Source organism: Lycium barbarum, chromosome 7 (assembly GCF_019175385.1).
Source record: "Lycium barbarum isolate Lr01 chromosome 7, ASM1917538v2, whole genome shotgun sequence".
NCBI classification, from domain to species: Eukaryota; Viridiplantae; Streptophyta; class Magnoliopsida; order Solanales; family Solanaceae; genus Lycium; species Lycium barbarum.
In genome coordinates this window covers 110,589,531-110,608,755 of record NC_083343.1, presented here as the reverse complement: position 1 = coordinate 110,608,755, position 19,225 = coordinate 110,589,531, and the positions used below count along the sequence as shown (strand labels likewise).

General features: G+C 33.6%; 2 protein-coding genes across 32 annotated transcripts in view; one reads left to right on the top strand and one right to left on the bottom strand.

Annotated features, from left to right (window-relative positions):
* Positions 1-3,552: 3,552 nt before the first annotated feature.
* Positions 3,553-19,225, bottom strand: part of LOC132603788 (protein LEAD-SENSITIVE 1-like) — a 46,685-nt gene continuing 31,012 nt past the window's right edge. The window contains exons 1-3 of one of the 4 annotated variants that reach the window (XM_060317019.1): positions 7,882-8,070; positions 7,523-7,718; positions 3,553-4,579 (exon numbers count right to left, since the gene is read on the bottom strand). In XM_060317019.1, the coding sequence (XP_060173002.1) occupies positions 3,906-4,579; positions 7,523-7,616 (768 nt within the window). In that variant the 5' untranslated portion in view covers positions 7,617-7,718; positions 7,882-8,070 and the 3' untranslated portion in view covers positions 3,553-3,905. Of the gene's footprint in view, positions 4,580-7,522; positions 8,071-19,225 lie in introns of those variants that run through there. The other 3 variants (XM_060317020.1, XM_060317021.1, XM_060317018.1) reach the window with 3 other exon arrangements.
* On the top strand, positions 10,818-18,215 carry LOC132603786 (uncharacterized). 28 transcript variants are annotated; one of them, XM_060317006.1, is made up of 9 exons: positions 10,818-11,101; positions 11,644-11,682; positions 12,292-12,336; positions 13,117-13,177; positions 14,750-14,799; positions 15,227-15,310; positions 15,651-15,794; positions 16,056-16,100; positions 17,802-18,214. In XM_060317006.1, exons 5-9 carry the CDS (start codon positions 14,791-14,793, stop codon positions 17,856-17,858), a joined length of 339 nt encoding a protein of 112 aa, XP_060172989.1. In that variant the 5' UTR covers positions 10,818-11,101; positions 11,644-11,682; positions 12,292-12,336; positions 13,117-13,177; positions 14,750-14,790; the 3' UTR covers positions 17,859-18,214. The 28 variants fall into 28 exon arrangements, 11 of the variants coding, with proteins under 11 accessions (XP_060172989.1, XP_060172990.1, XP_060172996.1 ...); XM_060317007.1 differs by lacking the exon at positions 13,117-13,177 and having other exon boundaries at positions 17,802-18,215; XR_009568532.1 differs by lacking the exons at positions 15,651-15,794; positions 17,802-18,214 and having other exon boundaries at positions 10,823-11,101; positions 14,750-15,045; positions 16,056-16,258.

Genomic DNA, 19,225 nt, shown 5'->3' with positions numbered 1-19,225 from the left:
CCTGCAAAATCACGAATGATAGCCTTCTTCAGCAAAACAAACTTCACCAAACTTGAGAATGCAAAAACGACCCTAGAAATCACTAAGTATTACGCGAATTAATGTATGTGGTGGAAGATCGGTTGAAAATTATCAAAGCAAACAGTGCAAATGCTGTGAAAATCGATGAGAGAGAGAGAGAGAGAGAGGGGAGTGGAAATGAATTTTGTTTATGTTTAAGGGGGTGAAATGAAAAGGGAGTTAAAAAATAATGCTGATTTGGAAATTTAAAAGGCGCGTGTACAACACGTAAGTTAAAAAATTGGGGGTCACAAAAAATCAGTGCTAAAAGGTCACTAAAATACTGAAAAATTAAGACTGGGGGGTAATAGGTCGCTCGCAAAGGTTGGGTGCGTCATAATTAATCCGACTATACGTTGGGGTTTTTTTTATGTATTTTCCCAAATAAAAATGGTTGTAGACACAAAACAAGGCATTGGAAGAAAGATGAGGCATGACACATACGAAAAATATTAGAAAGCCGAGGAAACAAGAAGAAAAACAGGAAAAGAGGAACTATCAAAATGCTATTTTGTGCCTCTTGAATTTATTTTTTGTGAATACTACTTTCCTACGGCTCCACGAACGTGACTCTTGTCAGCATCTAAATGTGTGTGTGCCATCCTCATTTACATGGTATACAAAATCCTAATTCCATTGTGTGTTTTCTGGGACCATGTTCATTAGAATAATATAAGATTGTCTCTACTGTATATATCAAGAGTAGCATTTAAAAGGTCAAGGAGGTTTAGAAAGCAAGTATAAGAATAAACATATGGGAATTGTAAAGGATGCAGATAGCTCTTAAATTGTGATACATTCACGATAAGTTAGAAGAAATGAATTCTAATGAATGGAAAAACGATGACTCCTAGAAAAGCTGACCATTAGTCATCAAATCAAATGACAAAAATAGATGAATTAATTCTTCTCATTTACTTGGTCTTTTTTGTAGTATAAATTTATTATTTGCTTGCTAGTAAATTTACTGTTTAGTCCAAGATATTGTAGGAGTAAGATTTAGGGGAGGGGTAAAATGGTCGTTTAATTTTATAATGGGCGTTATTTTAATTCAACTTTTGCTTTAGATACTTCCTACTTTTAAGTCTAGTATGATGATATGATGATTCTTTATACCTACCTTTTTGTTCTAAATACATACATTATATACTTAATTTGTACCTAATCTTACTTTTAAAGTTGGTCATATGACCTTCGAAGTTCAAATGCAGAGATTAGCAATGGCAAATAACTTGATTAGTAAAATTAACTTTCAAGTATAATTTTTACGGAAAAGCAAGGATTTTTCATGTTCAAATTCTATTACAATATTAGAATTATACGATTAGTGACGGTTAGCCATATGCCGGTCCAAATGAGTTTCATGACCGTTTGGATAGATGAGCTTATGTAAAAAACATAACTGTTCCATATTTTAGAAATATTTACAAAAGTTTAGCATCATTTTTGAAATTACTAGCTGTGTCAACTATAATTTGATTCCTTAATATAATCCTTCTAAAAGTTAACGAGAATCACTTTTCCTTCCTATATTTTCGCCCTAAAAATTAGCCTCATGAGTTACAAACAAATCCTGATATTCCTATAATTATGCTTAAGCAACCAATTTCCAGCCAAACTCTTCCCCAATATATAATACGTGTTTATTTATGCATCTTCTCTTTCACTAATAAGACTTCCCCCTCCCCCTGTTGCCATAGTTAATTAGTGATATTTAATTATATAAAAGGTTTAATAACGGAATCAATTATATATTTATAAAATAATTTTAGTATATCGCAAATTCTATTAAGAATATTCAATTATACAAATGGTATGATAATGGTATAAATATAACGTGTGTGTTTATTTATGCATCAATCATCATGTATTATAACATGTATGTAAAATATATACATCAATAAAAATCATAAAATAATTAAATTATACAATGTATATTAATACATTAGCATACCTCTCGAAAAATAAATTATACCATGTATATATAATATATACATCAACATAAATTATGATATAATTAAATTATACATTGTATATTAATACACTAGCATACCTCTAAAAAATAAATTATATCAGGTTTATATAACGAATAATATTACAAAAAACACTCTGCACGTCTATCCTATACAAATTTGTAAATACTTAATTTTATTTTATTTTTTGATTAAGCACCGGGTGTCCGGGTCTCTTTGAGCCCCGACTAATCCTGGGGGTGCATAGGCCCTCGGCAAGGAGTTTCCCGCAAGTGCACCACGGGTAATTCAGGGTTTTACCCCAGTCCGATGGCCCTCAGAAATTCAGGGTAAATACTTAATTTCAACTGAAAATATAAAATTTTATGCTCATAATATTACTGGTATAGTTGGTAATAAATATATATTATACTAATAATATTACTGGTATATTAATAATATACATATATACATGAGTTCAAAAAGAACGGAAAAACAAGTATCAAGATATACTAATCAATTGGAAAAAATGAAGAATTAGGAGAAATCAAAGCAAACCGCTTAAGATTCAAACATGCAAACTGCCATCTTTTTCACTCACCTTGTCTTCTTCCATTTTTCACAAAAATCTCATTTTCTCCATTTCAATAGTAAAAATATAGAAAAACATTTGGCTTATGTGTTACTAATTTTAGCGAGAGAAAAGAGTTTAGGGTGGGATTAGGAAGAGATTAATTCCTTAAAATTATCGTTGTCCATAAATTTTTCTCGCCTGACCCATCAAAAACTTCACCAAAATCACCATTAATCTTTATTCTAAAGCATATAGAGGTAGTGGGTTTGAGGAGAGAGAAGAGAGAGAGAGTGACTTTGAGGGTGAAAGAGAAAGTCAGTTTCAAGGCTATACACGGTTGAAATTTGGAATGTAGTGATGAGAGAGAAAGCATAATATATTTTATATTTAAGGACAAAATTAATCCCTTAATTTATGGTGTTATTTTTGAAGAACTTTAAAAGTTGTGTTATTTATGTGTATAACTTTAAAAGCTTGACCCGTGGTGTAATTTATCCTTTCATCATTGACCCATTCATCCATTCACTTGTATTATGGAAGGTACGTACAAGCAATGAGCTTATATGTTTCATCAATATTGCATCACTTGTTGTCAGGGGCGGATGTAGGGGTGAACATCCTGAACAAAAAATTACAGTGCATATTTACGGTTAATTTTCTGTGTTCATATACATATATTGACTTTTAAACACCCTAAACAAATGCAAAAGTTGATTTAATTATTTTTCCGAATACCCTGATTGAAAATCCTGAATCCGCCACTGCTTGTTGTCTAATACCCTCCTTTGACGAAACAAACATCTAGATAAAGGTTGTGTTTGTTATAACTTCAAGTTGTATTTTTTTTCTTTTATAATGTTGGTTTGAGACGAATTTAAATGAAGAAAGATGGTTGTGAGAAATCATCTAACTAATCTCACGCCGGACTGACGCATACTAAACCAGCAAATGAAGTGGCAGCAAGAATGGTAACAACGGAAATTAAGGTAGAAGTTAGATTCAGCCAAAGTTAGATATACATATCATCGGCTGGACACAGATAAGGAAACGAAGGACAAAAGACTAGTCCGGCTATTTATAAAGACTAATCCCAAACTTAGTCACACCCCCAATATATCTTAACGTCGTTATTCAGCAAATAAAAAAAGTTTTCATCTAGCTAGGTGGGGGTACCAAAAAGAAGACAGTAAAATACCACAACACATGCAAAATGAGAAGTCTGGCCCGCTGCTGATATTGTTCCACACATCCTTGCCGCTTTTCAGCAGCTGGTTGTATCTGTTTGATTAAGAGTGACCTCTCCAGTAACGGAATGATTCTCATTTATGGTTTTTCTTCGAGGTTTTCTGATCACGGAAGGAAGTCAGTTCCTCCACTTCCACCTTAGTAACACCACTGCTCACACCAAGGTCGCTTGCATACCTGCTAAGACTATAGATTCCAGCAGTTAAGACTACGCCAGCTGGATTTGACACGAATAACTTCAGGGGCAATGAAACAATAGCCGCAAAAGGAGCACCAACAACAGACGCAATTTGACCGCTCCTTCCAATAGCTTCTTCGTGAACACGGCCCGTTTTACAGTACAAGGCAAAATCTTCACAATTATTCATGATGGCATCATAGCTTCCAAAACCATGTTGAAGCAAGTACATGGCTCTATAGATCACTTCCTCGGGAGGATCAGATTGTGCAGTGGTGCATGTACCGCCACGGATTCTAGTAAAGAAAAATGATGGGTTGACTCCATATTCAAAGCGATACAGTTTTCCACCACCCAGGAAACAATTCAAGCAAGAGAGAACAACCCCACTTCTCTTTTGTTGAAATAAACACTCAGGTATACTACAGGTTGTCGACACCTCTGTACCCAAACATACATTTGCACTCGAAGCAGACGAGCATTTAAAGGGAGCAGAGGAGAGAATTGGTTCTCCTGAAACACTATTTTGCTGCGTATAATGGACAACTTTGCCGTCACCAACATAGATTCCTGCTCATGAATTTCAGACATTTGAAAATACTTTGTCAAGTGAAACCAGCCACCACTCAGACACCAGAATATCACTAGAGAATATTTGACGAGAAAAGAAATAATAGGAGATAACGTATACCATGCCAAACGTATACTGTGCCTTTTCACTAATTACCAGAAAGTGTTATCATGATCAGTGTCCAAGATTCAATAGACATGCATGTTAACACTAGGATCTAGAAGTATTTACATGACACATATCTGACACTTCCTACTATATACCCAATTTATCTTTTTTATAGAATATCTGGCTGGCTTCTTTTGATAATTGGAGAGTACTCCATCAGCTCCAGGATGTTTCCTTTGTTATTTACATCTCCTACACCAAAAGTATAACTGTCTAAGATATCTAAATTAAATGGGCAATATGTTCCTTTTCCTTTTCCTCAATAACCAACTAAAGTTTCCATCCAAATCGTCCAGTGGTCATAGAGGTATGCTAGCGAATTAACATCTTAGCAAAGATTGGATTAATAATTTAGCACCTCCAAAAGCAGCACATCAAATGGACATGCTTCTTAATGAGAATTGTGTTATCACTAGTATCCTTCTGTTATGCTTAATCAACTACGTGTTATAGCTAAGGTATATTTTCTTGGCACGACATTGATCTGATTCAAATGCAAAAGTAAAGGCCCATGAGATCATAGAACACCAAATACTCTAAGTCATACTATTTTTTGGTTCATCAACTATATTTTCAGCAATTTTGAAGATCCGTATGTAATGGAACTGATACTATTGGTGTACCTAATTGGCAACCAAACGTCACTTTCATGTTTATGAGTTCCATAAGTGTTTAGCTAGGGAGAAATTGAGTTTAAATGGATAACCTACAAATGAAAATTGTACCGTAGGCATTGTAAAGCCAATGCAAAGTAAAAGATGGAGTAAATTCACAGATTGAAGAAACATCTTGTAATACAAGTGAGTTAGGTTATGCACCGACGATGGGTCCTACTGGTCAATGAAGAAGTATGAAAAGTATGAGGTTCAAATTCGAGTGAATACAAAAACACTAAGTGATTTCGTCCTACCAGTCGAAGTCGTGTAACTTGTAAAATTAGTGTTGAAATTTACTTCAGTTAATACAGTAATTTTTAGCATATTAAGTTGCTTAGTTTTTGGATGAATTTGAATTTTTCTATTAGATTTGTTTAGGTTGTTGAGATATTTTAGGCTTTTGAAATTATCTTGCAGATTTGATGCAGATTCTTTGTTGTTAAGTAGGCTATTTAAAGCCCTCCTATGCTTAATAAAAATATTGAGACACATTTTCAATCAATACTTTTCAACTTTTACTGCACCATCTTTTAAAAACCAACAGTGATATCAACTATAAGAGCCTCATTCATCTTATGGGATGTGAGTTCATCTAAAGAACCATTTTTCAAAAACCATTTTTAACCGATACCTATTTTCAACCCGTGCTTACTTTTAAGGCATTGAGCCGGGGGTCTTTCGGAAACAGCCGTCCTACCTTGGTAGGAGTCAGGTCTGCGTACACTCTACCCTCCCCAGACCCTACGATGTGGGATTTCACTGGGTTGTTGTTGTTATTGTTGTTGCTTACTTTTAAGGCATAACTATTTTCAACCAATACCGACTTTTAACCAATATCAGTTTAAACCTTTTTCAAACATGTCAAGCAACAACCTCTCTTTGAATGCCCCAACAAAAATCCACTGACGAAAACTATCAGATTTGGTCAGTAAAATTGAAATCATATCTTGAAACCTATAATTTATGGGATGTTGTGATGGAAGAAAAATTCTTACAACTTTTTACAAATCCTACAATTGTCCAGATTAAAGTACTTTCAAAAGAATTTTTAGACAAAACAATGTTATTGAGGGTGATTTTTATGCACAAAATCAAAAGAAGGAAGAAAAAAAAAAGAGAGATTAAAAAAGTGGGCAAGTTCAAAAGCAGTCAAAAGATTCAACACCAACTATCAAAGCAAAGATTGAGGAGGAGCAATTTTTTAGATTGCACCTCAAAGGAGGAGTGTTGAAATTTACTTCAGTTACTGCACTAACTTTTAGCATATTAAGTTGCTTAGTTTTAGGATGAATTTTATTTTTCTATTAGATTTGTTTAGGTAGTTGAGATATTTTAGGCTTTTGAAATTATCCTGAAGATTTGATACAGATAATTTGTTGTTAAGTTGGTTATTTAAAAATCCCTCCTATGCTTAATAAAAATATTGAAAGACATTTTCAAAGCACAACCTTTTAAAAAACTAATAATTAGTCAAGATAAGCACAAGCCGGCTAGGATACCTGGGTATTCAAGAAAGTCCTCAGTATTTATGTACATCCACCCCATAAAATGTTGTGGACCTCAAGATTTGTGAATGACTGTAGCACCTTAATTTTTTCCTTTTCTTTCACAATATTAAGAGAAAGATGCCAACAGCCAAACATTTTTTTTTAAAGCTCCCATTACTATGGCTACAGACACAAGAAGAAATAGAATATTTTTGGAAAAGCTGCAATTGCTTCACTAATACAAGAGGACCTACGAACAATAAGTCAAAAAAAATTGCTGTTTTTGGTCATTTACAAAGCAAAAAATTACTCTCTCCGTTTCAAATTATTTGTGGTGGTTACTAAAAACAGTTGTCTCAAATTATTTTGTCGTTTTAGAACTTCCAGACATAATTAATTATTTTTTCTCCATTTACCTTTAGTAGAATTTTGTAGATCACATATAAATTGAGTAAACATGGATAAAGATTATAACTTAAAAATAAATAAGAGTAAAGTTAGTCAAAGACCCATTCTAATTAATATTTTTTAAGTAGCGTGTAAAATAAAAAAACACAAATAATTAGAGGCGGAGGGAGTATAATCTTACAAACTGAAAGTGAAAATTAGTCAAATGTGATTGTAGACTAACCGTGATGAGAATATGCAAACAAAGTTCTCCAAGTGTAGATATGATCACCTGCTACTAACTCACTCCTTTCTACTCTCTGAGTGAGCAAACCCATCTCTTTCTTTCCTTCTCCTTTCAGCTTTTTTCAATAGCAAAACCTGTTGGTACTCCAAATACTGTTTAAAAGACCAAGCTTTTCCACTTCCCACTACTACTACTGCTTAGATTTGATTGGACACATGTTTTAAGAAATATACCCCTCTACTTTAGTTAATTTAGATAGAAATCCTTAATCGAAGTTAACCCAAAACTCCAACCTATAAAAAAAAAAAACAGAAGAGAACTTGACATAATCGGAGACGAATAGTTAAGTTTCATACCTTATGAGCGTTTATATGAGCAAGAACAAGGAAAGAGCTCTAGATCACAGTGATACACACAGCTCTCTCTCTCTCTCACTCGAAAATATATAGAAGCGTAAACGGGTATATTAGGGTGGGGTAAATTTATTTGGTAATGGATCGGGCGTCAACATATGACTGACATGAGGAATGGATATTATTAGGAGAAAAAGAACATTGGAAAACAATTTATATATTCGTACCCTCTTTACTTTGACCCCACTCAAACGAATATTTTTAGGAGAAAAGAACATTGGATGCCCACTAAAAGCAAAAAAATTATATTCATACCCTCTTTATTTTCACGCCACCTAAACGAATCATTTTTTTATTTTTTTTGCGCGGATTGCCCTTATTTTGGGGTGGTCTTTAAATTTTGCCTCTGATATTTGTGATCTTTAAATTTTGACTCTCATATTTTTTGTCTTTAAGTTTTGCTCTTCGCTTGAAAAGGTGAGGGAATACCTGAAGTTCTGAGTTCGAACTCCCGCTCAGGCATAAAATAAAAAAATAATTTCACAAGGCAGCGCTGGGAGGCGTGTATGCCGGATACACCTCTTAAGGAAAAACTAAAGCTAAAAGTCTGTCTCATAAGACAGAATTTTTCCTTAAGGCATAGTTTAATTATGCCTTATGGGACAAGTTTTTAGTTAAGGTATAACCAAAAGCATGCCTCATAAGACAGAACTTTTCCTTAAGGCATACTTTTAGTTATGCCTTGAGAAAAAGTTTCACCTTATGAGGCATACTTTTGGTTATGTCTTATCGGGCACACTTTTAGTTAAGGCATAACTAAAAGTATGCCGCATAAGGCGAAACTTTTCCTTAAGGCATAACTAAAAGTTTGTCTCGAAAAGTAAAAAAAAATAAAAAATATATGCCTTAAGGCAAAGTCTACCCCCTTCGGCAACTTTTAGTTAAGCACAACTAAAAGTCTGTCGAAGGGGGCAGAGCGAAATTCAAATTTTACTTTACGAATTTTTTTAAAATTTTTGACTGAGCGAGGGATTCGAATCCGGAACCCATGAGTTTTAGGCGAAGGGCAAAAATTAAAGACCACCAATTTGAGGGGCAAAAGTTAAAGACCACCCCAAAAGAAGGGCAATTTGAAATAAATTACCCGAAATGCCCATTTGCTTTTTCTGGCTGACATATGCTGATGTCATCATGACGCGCACCTCAGCTATGTTGTCCTTTAGTGTTTTGTCCTTTTGTGTTTTATTTTGAAAATGCTTCGGTGTTTTCTTTCACCTCATTTGTTTATGTTTTTTCCTTTTTGTCTCTTCACTTTTCTTTGAAAAAATGAAAAAAATAAAAAAATAAATATAATAGTTAACTATTATTAAATTAATAAAATAGAGAAAAAATAAATATAGTAGTTAACTATTATTAAATTAATAAAACACAGAAAAAATACAACAAGGAGTAATTAAGAAATTTTTTATTAAGAACCTAAATTAATAAAGAAATATTTTTAATTTTTTTTTTTGCAAATAAAAATAAATTTATGTCTAAAATATATTTTGTACTCCCTCTGTTTCAATTCATGTGAACTTATTTCCTTTTTAGTCCGTGACAAAATGAATGACCTCTTTCCTAATTTGGAAATAAATTCACTTTATGAAATGATTTACAACCACACAAATATTTAAGACTTATTTTGAACCACGAGTTTCAAAAGTCTTCCGTCTTTCTTAAATGTCGTGCCAAGTCAAATGGGTTCACATAAATTGAAACGAAAGGAATATTTTTTTCTTTCTATATCAATAAGATAACTGATATAGTGTTTTTATTTTTTATTTTTCTATATCAATTATAAAAAAATACACTTATTCTAGCATAAAGTATACCAAATCAGTAACAGTTGAAATATACTTTTGCAATATATTATGATACTCACATAGTATATATCATATACTAATAGGGTATCATAGAAGATTGGTTCATTCCTTCAAAATACTACTCAATCCTCTATGATACCCACATGGTAGATCATATACTGACAGGGTATCATAGAGGGCTAGCAGTTCATTCCTTCAGAATACCATATTCAAGCAGTCCTTCAATGAAACACTCTTCAGTCCTACATGATACCATCATGGTATAAATATATACTTAGATGGTATCATATATGACTGTTTCAGTCCTTCACTTGTGTCTACTCTCTACTGTTGTCAAATAGGTGTTATTGTTACATTCCGTGTTTTCGTGCGTTAAAAAGTGTTCAAGTTAGACGACATAAGTAGCTGATAACGAGGTTATCCCCAAAATTATACGTGGTTAGAATGATAATACATATATGTTGTAATGATTAGAAGTTAAATGAATCGAAGAAAATAAGTTCCGTTGAGGTTCAACATTTATTTGAATAAAATACGGTCCAAGCTATAATACTCCTGTATTTTTAGATTAGAAAATTGAACCGTCCGACATGAGAAAATTTACCCGAGCTCGAAGGATTTGGTCATATTCAAGCATACAAATTAGAGCTCGGTGTATAGAAGGATGAAGTGCCGAAATGATTTAAGACGGAAAAGTGTGACGACGATGACAGGAAATAATATTTTGTGTGCCAAAAGAGGCTACGGGCTAGCGCTATACCACATGATCATGATAGTAAGGTATATGAAGTATGCTAAAAGGTGATTAATATTTAAGTTAATTGAGATCAAGAAAATAATTATGTGGGTATTTAGTTAAATGTTGGAATAAAGTGGGACAGTATGAAATTAATTATGGTAACTAATTATGATTAAATGGAAAAGTGTAGATGGTTGGCTGCCACATGGCATTAATTAGGCTAAAAGGTGTCATTAAGTGGATATGTACGAGTCAAGCACATAGTTTTTGTTGATGGACACGTATAAAAGCAAAATGTGTTTATTACACTTTAACATTCATTCTTTATTTTACTTTTTACTAATGTATAGGAATGGGAGTTTGGAAGGACGAACAGGGGCACTCTTGTAATTTTGATGTTTCATTCGGGGCAAAGTTGGAACTAAAATCAGTACTACGTATATGCAATTCTACTCTTCATTCATAGAACATTCTAGAATAAGACTCGATCCAGATGTCTCTCTCGCTTCTCGCTTCTCGCTTCTCGCTTCTCGCTTCTGTGCTTCCGGCCTCCCTTACTGCTCAATTTCTCTGCTTTTCTTCGAGTCTGGCTTAGGTGTTTTTGTATTTCTAAATTATGGTAACTTTTTCTTCTCTTTTTTTCCCGGACTCTCTCTTCTAACAATTGTATGTATGTGATTTGTACATGCATTTTTGAAATATAGAAACAGATACCTATATAATTTTGGATATTTGATGAATCAAAATCGGGCTTTTCTCGATAATCAAATCTGATTTGCATTTTTCCTCTTCAGAGATATGAGTTTGACAATAAATAATAGTATGATTTAATTTTCAGTGATGTTATGTTCTTTTTCTCTTTGTTAATCAGTAAGTGAGTTCATTTAATTGAGTGTCCAAATCAGGTCGTGTGGGTGAATTTTCAAGGTTCATAGTTCATATTTGCCTTATATCATGTGGTTTTCTTTAGTTTTTTTTTTAGCATTCTAAAAAAGTAAATTCTTTTCCTCTGCTTTTTCTATTTTCGGCATTGCGAGTACTTTGGGTAATATAATATTCATGTTGCTGATTTAGTATTGAAACATCATTATGTACAAATTGCATCTAAGGTACTTGATTAATATGCCTAAAACAGTTTTCCTGGACGCCTTTTTTAAACAGGTCCTACAACAGATTCACCTGCCATAAGAAATCCAAAAGGTACATTTTTTTTCACTTCTAATGGACAATGTTGGTATGTGTATGCGTGATATTTATGTTGATGTATTCTATTTGCTTGCATCTATATTTCTATTGCACTCTTGCTGTTATTGCTTTGAGTTTATGTTTTCTAGAAAGATTAGATATTTAAATTATAGAGTACTCGGAAAAGAGATGACCAACGTTCAAGACATTGCAGATTGGAAAGTGATGTTTGTTTACACCTTTAGCAATTTGCTTAATATCTTTCTCTCAAATTTCACATGTATTCTCTCCATTAAAACTGGAATGTGATATTCCGTTTATGCCTTTAGCCATGGAGACTATTAAGTTCTAGGTGGCTTTTTGATTTTTGTTATGCTTCCTCCCTCTCTTTGAGATTGCTTATGGTAGTTATAGCTATAGCTTTATCAATGCATAGATATATGTAGGAGGAATTTCTTCGCGGTATTGGTTGTTTTCATTGTACACAATACATTTTTCTTATGTACTTTTGTGCAATATCAGGTTTGTATAAATGAATTTTGGTGGTTCCGCACTGTAAACATACAAGGTGTTTGATCATATACGTGAAAGCCACTGACCAAATTTGTTGCGTTTCTTTTTCAGCGGGTTTACCAAAACATTCAACTCCATCGGTCAATAACTCAAAAGGTAATTTATTACTTCTGAAATGCAAAAAGACCAAAATTCAATGGTGTGGGATAGTTGCATCTTGTGCTTATTCTTTATGAAGTTAAGAGTTTGGTCTATCTAAGAACATCAAGCTTTGAAAATTTTACTTCTTAAGTTTTTTTGGTTGGAGTAGTGATGCATCTACAGTTTTCCTAATATTCAGTTCCTGATGTATTAGAATCAGCAGCTCTTTTGAAAATTAACCTACAATAATTTCTGTGCTGCTTCAAATAATAATGAATGATCTTTTTTTCTTCTTATAGGTTGTTTAGTTTGCACCTACAGTAATATCAACAACTATATAATTACTCTATGAGATATGTGGTTAGTCCCCTGCATATTAAGATATTAAATTAGTAGCAATTGAGTTGACATCACCTGATTTTGGCAAAGAGAGGTTATAGGACCTACAAACTATGTTTTTAGCAGCTTTTATTCTGGGGTATTCATTGCGGGAGAACCTTTTTTTTTTTTTTTTTGACCTTGTACTGAATACTATTTTCTTCTGCCAATGGAGATTTATATGTCGATCTTTACCACGTAGCTGCTTATTGCTATTTAAAATGATCATCTTTCAGTCCAAGCTTTCAAGTTTCAAATTTGACCTTTTCATTCATTTTGTGTTTGTTATTTAAAATGATCATCTTTCACTTCAAGCTTTCAAGTTTCAAATTTGACCTTTTCATTCATTTTGTGTTTCCGAAGTTATCTAGATTTCAATTGCTTACTTTTGACTAGCCTTGATTACTAACTTTACAGAAACATGGGAAAATTTCCTTTGGTTGCTCAGCTTTTGTACGACTTACCGTGGTTTGGATTGGTATGTCAATCACTGATTAATATAATAAATATAAATATTTTGTTTATTCTTGCATTTCAATCCTTAATGTATTCAGGTGTTTCTTTGTTATGTAAACTCAGTTAATACTGCTTTCTTTGTTTAAATAAATGAAGATGCGATGTGTTTCTAAGAACTTTGCTTCGATGAAGACGCTAAGGAAAAAGAAGAAGGCACTTCAGCACTTTAACGCCTCTGTTATAATTGTTAAAGTGGTCCTAAGGAGAATGTATTATTATTCTATCTGCGCATATAGAAAAATGATGCAAGAAAAGCCATATTCCCTCCGTGTCTGTATTTTGTTATTCACCTACTGTTAGAAGCATTTAGGCTTCAGATAAACATTATATTTCACGTCCATTCCGCGTATCTTTTTTTGGATTTGGTGTCTACGTTTTGGTGTTTGAGCTTTTGTGGATTTGATCTGTTGTTTTAGGTGGTACAAGATTGTTGGAAATTTGGGTATTACTTCAAATTCTTAGAGATTGAGAAAGACTTCACAGGCTTCCAAATTGTATATCTTATGAAAGTTTTTGGTCACCTCAAAGTTCTAGATTTATTGGAAGAATAAAGTAATTTTTATCTTGAGGGAATGTCATGTTCTGCTAAAATTTTGTCAAACCTTAATGTAAAAGGAACATCTTATGGCGCAAAAATTGTCTTGCCTATACTCAAACAAAACAACTATTGCTTTCCATTTAATATCTGGGTTTATAGAACTTTAGTTTTAGTAATTGTAGTCTGCCTCTGCATATGGCTATCTCTATAGATTAAATTGTGATATTCTCACCATAAGTTAACTAGCATTGATTTTTAAATACTTGTTAGTTGGTTATATGTCTGATCTGCTATTTAGTACAAATGAGTTGCGTTGAATCTGTTCATTCTAAAAAGTTTATATCCTGATGTCAATTTTTCTATGAGGCTCGAAAGTATCTATAGCTATTGTCCATATTGTTTCAAAGCAAGTATTCAAAGGTCTCTTAGTTATTCCTTTAATTATTGTATTAACAGATAAAGCTAGGCTCATATTCAGGTATAATTTTATGAATACTGCTAAATCTGAAAGAAAGATGAATACTGCTAACAAAGTCTTTTGCCTGCACAGTCTATGAGAGCTATACATTCTCTTTGCTGGGAGTTCCACTCTTTTGCTCAAGGATACTGATTTGTTGACAATATTAGCACCATTTATGATTATTGGAGTTATGAAACCTTCGAGCAACTATTTAATATGGATTGTATCCTGGAATATGCTATTTTAGCAAAATATAGCGTCATTATTTTGTATTTGCACTCTAGAAGTATAGAATCAATACAAGATGCCCAAAAGCCTATCATTTCGCAATTAAAGGGAACTGATTATATTCCTAATAATGATGACATTGTAGTTTATCAGAAAGAAATAAAGATATGGCAATGCAAAAGTGAAAGAATTCTATGCATTTTATAGTAGTTATAGTTGTTACCATTACTATTTAGCGCTTAATTTAACTTCCTTCTTGCGGATGAAATAAGTCAATAACCAAAGGGACTTTGTTTTTCTTTTTGCAGTTAAAACATGAAGTAGTTCCAGCAAAATGTGAGTGGTGCTTATGAATAAGGTAAAATTAAAGAGGTAGTGCCTCATAGATCCCTGTTTATCATGATATTTCTGGAACAAATGACAGTGAACCATTTTACACGGAGTATTACTTTTTCCAACAATTCTGTGTCAACTTTCCAGAGTTAAAGTTAATATTCAACATGGTCCATGTATGAGACTAAATTGGGTACTTGAAGGACACTATAATGCTTTGGCAACATAATGCCAAATGGAGGAAAAATACTTGCTGAGAATTTATTAGGAGGTGAGTGTTTCCAGGTACACCTGGTTTATCTCCAATTATTCCCCCTCATTGCCTGCTGTTGGCCTCAATAATACTGAAAGATTGGAAGACTGTTAAAATGTTGATATATGACTATGCTGTAGAGTCTACTTCTTAGAAGGATCTTTGGAAAAATACTTAAAATTGCTTAATCTAACAATAGGTCAAGGTCTTGGAAGGGAAACTTTACCTTTTTGTTGTTCCAAAAAAAGGTCTTGCAAGGAGAACAAAACAATCCGAAGAAATTGTAAGTTAGCTTCTTTTTCTTGGCAATAGTTGCTGCTTTGTTTACTTTGGACATTGAAATTTATGATGTGTATTGTGGTTCAGTTTTCTTTTGTAAAGGAGGTGGAATTAGTATTGACAAGTAATTTGCATTCCCACTAATTTTTAGGATAGAAGTAGGTTACTCTTCTTGACATCCCTGCTTGCTCGGAGTTGACAGGCTGTTGTCTTTTGAAATATATCGTACCCTTGTGACTATCCATTTAAGCTATAACTAAAAAAAGATTTCTTTGGTCATTTTGTACTTAGCAACCTGACAATCACCCATAGAGATTTTTATCGTTTTGCTCTGCTACTTTCAGTTTTCCTCTGGAATTGCTGATGAGATGCGCCGCCTTTGCGCTCTATCCATCAAGTATAGTTCATTTTCTATGTTGCTGCAGCACGGCCAGGTCTTCCTTCAAGGAAAGGAGAGGGTCCAGACGTCACTGACTTTAGCAGAAGATGTAATACCAATCTACAAGATATGACCATTGATTTATGCTTAAATGTTTTGTTACTGATTTCGGTGTAACAACTAAAGTAAATAGGAAAGATAAGGTCATGCTTTGTGGTTATCTAAACCCAATAACAAAATTAGATTTGTTATATGATTTATGAAATATGATAGATGTATCTTTGAAGTTATCTCTCTGTGATCTCTATTTATGCATTCCTCTGAATTTCAACTTCCTTAGTCAATGATTGGTATTTTGCCTTTTTCCCAGGTACTTCAAAATACCTCCTTGCTGTGTGGTTTTTGCAAAGCAAAGGTTGGCTACTAAGATTAGCAGATTATAGTTCTTGCTCATATGAAATGATAAATGAAGATGTACTTGAAGATGCTATTTGCATATAGTTATGCTAAACAATGTACTTATCTTTATGTACTTATCTTTTCTTATGGTATCCATTTTTCATATATAACAAATCATAGCTTCCTGCTGATGTCCATTGCATGAGTTGATAAATAAGTTGATAAATATTGAATTATCTCTTGACCATCAATTGCTACATTAACAGCAACTGTTGATTGTGTCGGGCCCGTGATGTGCACGGGCCGTGCCCATCTAGTTACAAAATAAATTACAAAGCATCCAAAACACAAATGTATGACACCATTTTTGATAGCCAACGTCCAAGAACATAAAATGTGCACAAAGAATAAGTAATTTCAGTAGTTGATTTTTTGAATATGGAAGCGAGGGTTTCACCTACAAAAACGCGGTATGCCGCCGAGGTCTTTTTGTGAGAGAACGGAGGGACTGGTAACAATTTCCAAGAAATTACGAGAGCTTTCCCGAGAGTTATGGAAGCTTTGAGGAAGGAAATCACGGTAAGAATTATCCTCTCTTAGATGTATTTAAGTTCGTCTAGGTCATAGCTAAACTGTTAGATGAGAAATACGAAAGTTATAGCGGGGAATCATATTTTGATGTTGTTGTTGTTGTATGGACTGGTTGGTAATTTCTAAGTTGTGTTGTGGCTGAAATTTGGTGGATTTAGTATGGTTATGGTCGTTTTGAACCTTGGAACCGTAATAGAAATATAGGAAATGCTGCCTAAATTCTCATAACCCAAATCATCCTTCGATATACAACTTATATAAGTTGATGTATAAATATGATGAGATGTGACTAAGGATATACCTTTCAATATATGTTGGGGTAAAGGGCTAGCATCGGAATACAGATTCATTCACGGTGACGACTCAAAGATTAAGGTATGTAAGGTGTTGTTATCCTCACTTCCTTGGCACGAATCATAGTTAAGTCTATTAGCGTGCATAGCATAATGACTCTACTCTATTTTACTCCAATGTTCCTATGAGTGTCCTTTGTTGGAAATGTTGATTGATTCCTAAACATGTTGATATGTTCTATACTAATTCTTATAATGATATTATGATTTATTCCATTGAGTCCTTTCTTGACCTCGATATGAGTTCATAATGTATTCGGAGGTTACGACCTTTCATCACTCCGAAAGACCCGTTGTTATTTCATTGGATCCTCATGCATAATATATATATATATATATATATATATATATATATATATTATGTATGTATGCACTATTTTACTACACTAAGCCGCGCTATAGTTGGTCGGGTACGGCACGTAGATGTGCAACCACTGATCAGTTGGGTATTCATACCGAGTCTTGAAAAGGCCGGATACGTTATAATGTTGATATTTCCCCGAACGTTGGAGTCCCTGGACGTGGATGATGATGATATGATGATGATACGATGATGGCATGATGATGACATATATTATATGTATATACTTGCATATGATTTTCAAAAACTCATGCATTGCATATTGTATGTTCTTCAGATGTCCCGAGTTACTACTATCCTATTATGCTTATGTCTTACCTATGTTATTATTTCCTGCCTTACTTACTTATGTTATTATCTCTTGCCTTACATACTCGGTACTTTTATATGTACTGACCGTCCCACTTCACAGGGCGCTGCATTTCGTACTGCAGGTCCTGACAGGCAGAGCAGAGGACCTCCACTGTAGGATTCCACCATTCCAGCGGGTGTCTGCAAGTACCACTACTCCGGACTTGCTCCCTGGTATATATGTTATGACTTTACGATATGTATATGCGACTTTTGGGTACGCCAGGGCCTGTCCCGTCTAGTATGTCATGTATATGTACTCCTAGAGGCTCATAGATAGTATAGTGTATGTCGCTGTCATGTATGGTTCAGTTTGGTCATGATGTTCATGTGATAGCCTCGTCGACTATATGTCATTTTGAGAATACTCGTGACAGCCTCGTCGGCTAGCATATGTATATATGTATGTATGTTTATGCATATGTCTTCTATAGTATTGGGTCTTTTTTTGCATACAAGTATCTTTCTATGTACATTTGAGTCCTACTACGGGCCGAGATAGTTGTACTACGATTATGCTAGCATACGTCAGGTGGTACTCGGTCTCTAGGGTCGGGTGCCCGTCATGCCCCTTATCGGGGTGTGACAGTCATGGTATATATTATATACTTCTTCAATAATAAAGCTCAATCATCTATGATACACACATGCTATATATTATATACTGACATGGTATCATAGAGACTGGTTTATTTCTTAAAGAATACTTCCCAAAAATAGATTCATATTTTAAATAAAAAATACAACAAATAGAGTTTAAGCTTAATTTTGATATATTAATTTTATATCTTTTTTAGCAAGTTGAAAATTTGCAAAAAAATCACAAAAAATAGAGTCATATTTTAGATATAACTTTTGTTTCATTTGCAAAATCGAAAAAAATTATGAAAATATATTTTCTATTAATTTAGATTTTAATAAAAAAATAAGTGACTTTGGTAATTTTCTTATACTATTTTTTGTAGTCTAATTTTTGTTTTTTTTATACTTTCATAAGCTAAAAATAATTAACTATTAAATTTATTTTTATATTAAACAAAAGAAAGAAAGAGAAAAAACAAAAAACAAGAAAATGACAAAAGAAAAAGAAGAATAGGTACATGTGCAGTGAGTGAGCAAGAGAAAAAGACATACTTTACCTGCTGTGATGTAAACACACGTGAGCACATGTGCTTAGCTTCCCTCCGTCAGTGCACAATGCAAAGGGGTACACGGGTAATTAGTTATAGTTGTACGGGTAGCTTATACTTATACAACAACAACAACCCAGTGAAATCCACATCGTGGGGTCTGGGGAGGGTAGAGTGTACGCAGACCTGACTCTTACCAAGGTAGGACGGCTATTTTCGAAAGACCCTCGGCTCAATAAAAGCATAAAAAGAAGTCAGATAAGGTTAAGAGATTCAGATAAGAGATTTAAAGCGATATGAAAATGAAATAATGCAAGCGACACAGATAACACAGGATAATCAGAGCACAGAAAAT

Excerpts from the sequence above, each read along its gene's own strand:
- LOC132603786 (XM_060317007.1), top strand. Across the intron at positions 15,795-16,055 it reads CACTGACTTTAGCAGAAGAT|GTACTTCAAAATACCTCCTT; the intron begins GTAATACCAATC and ends CCTTTTTCCCAG. Across the intron at positions 16,101-17,801 it reads GTGGTTTTTGCAAAGCAAAG|GGCGCTGCATTTCGTACTGC; the intron begins GTTGGCTACTAA and ends CCCACTTCACAG.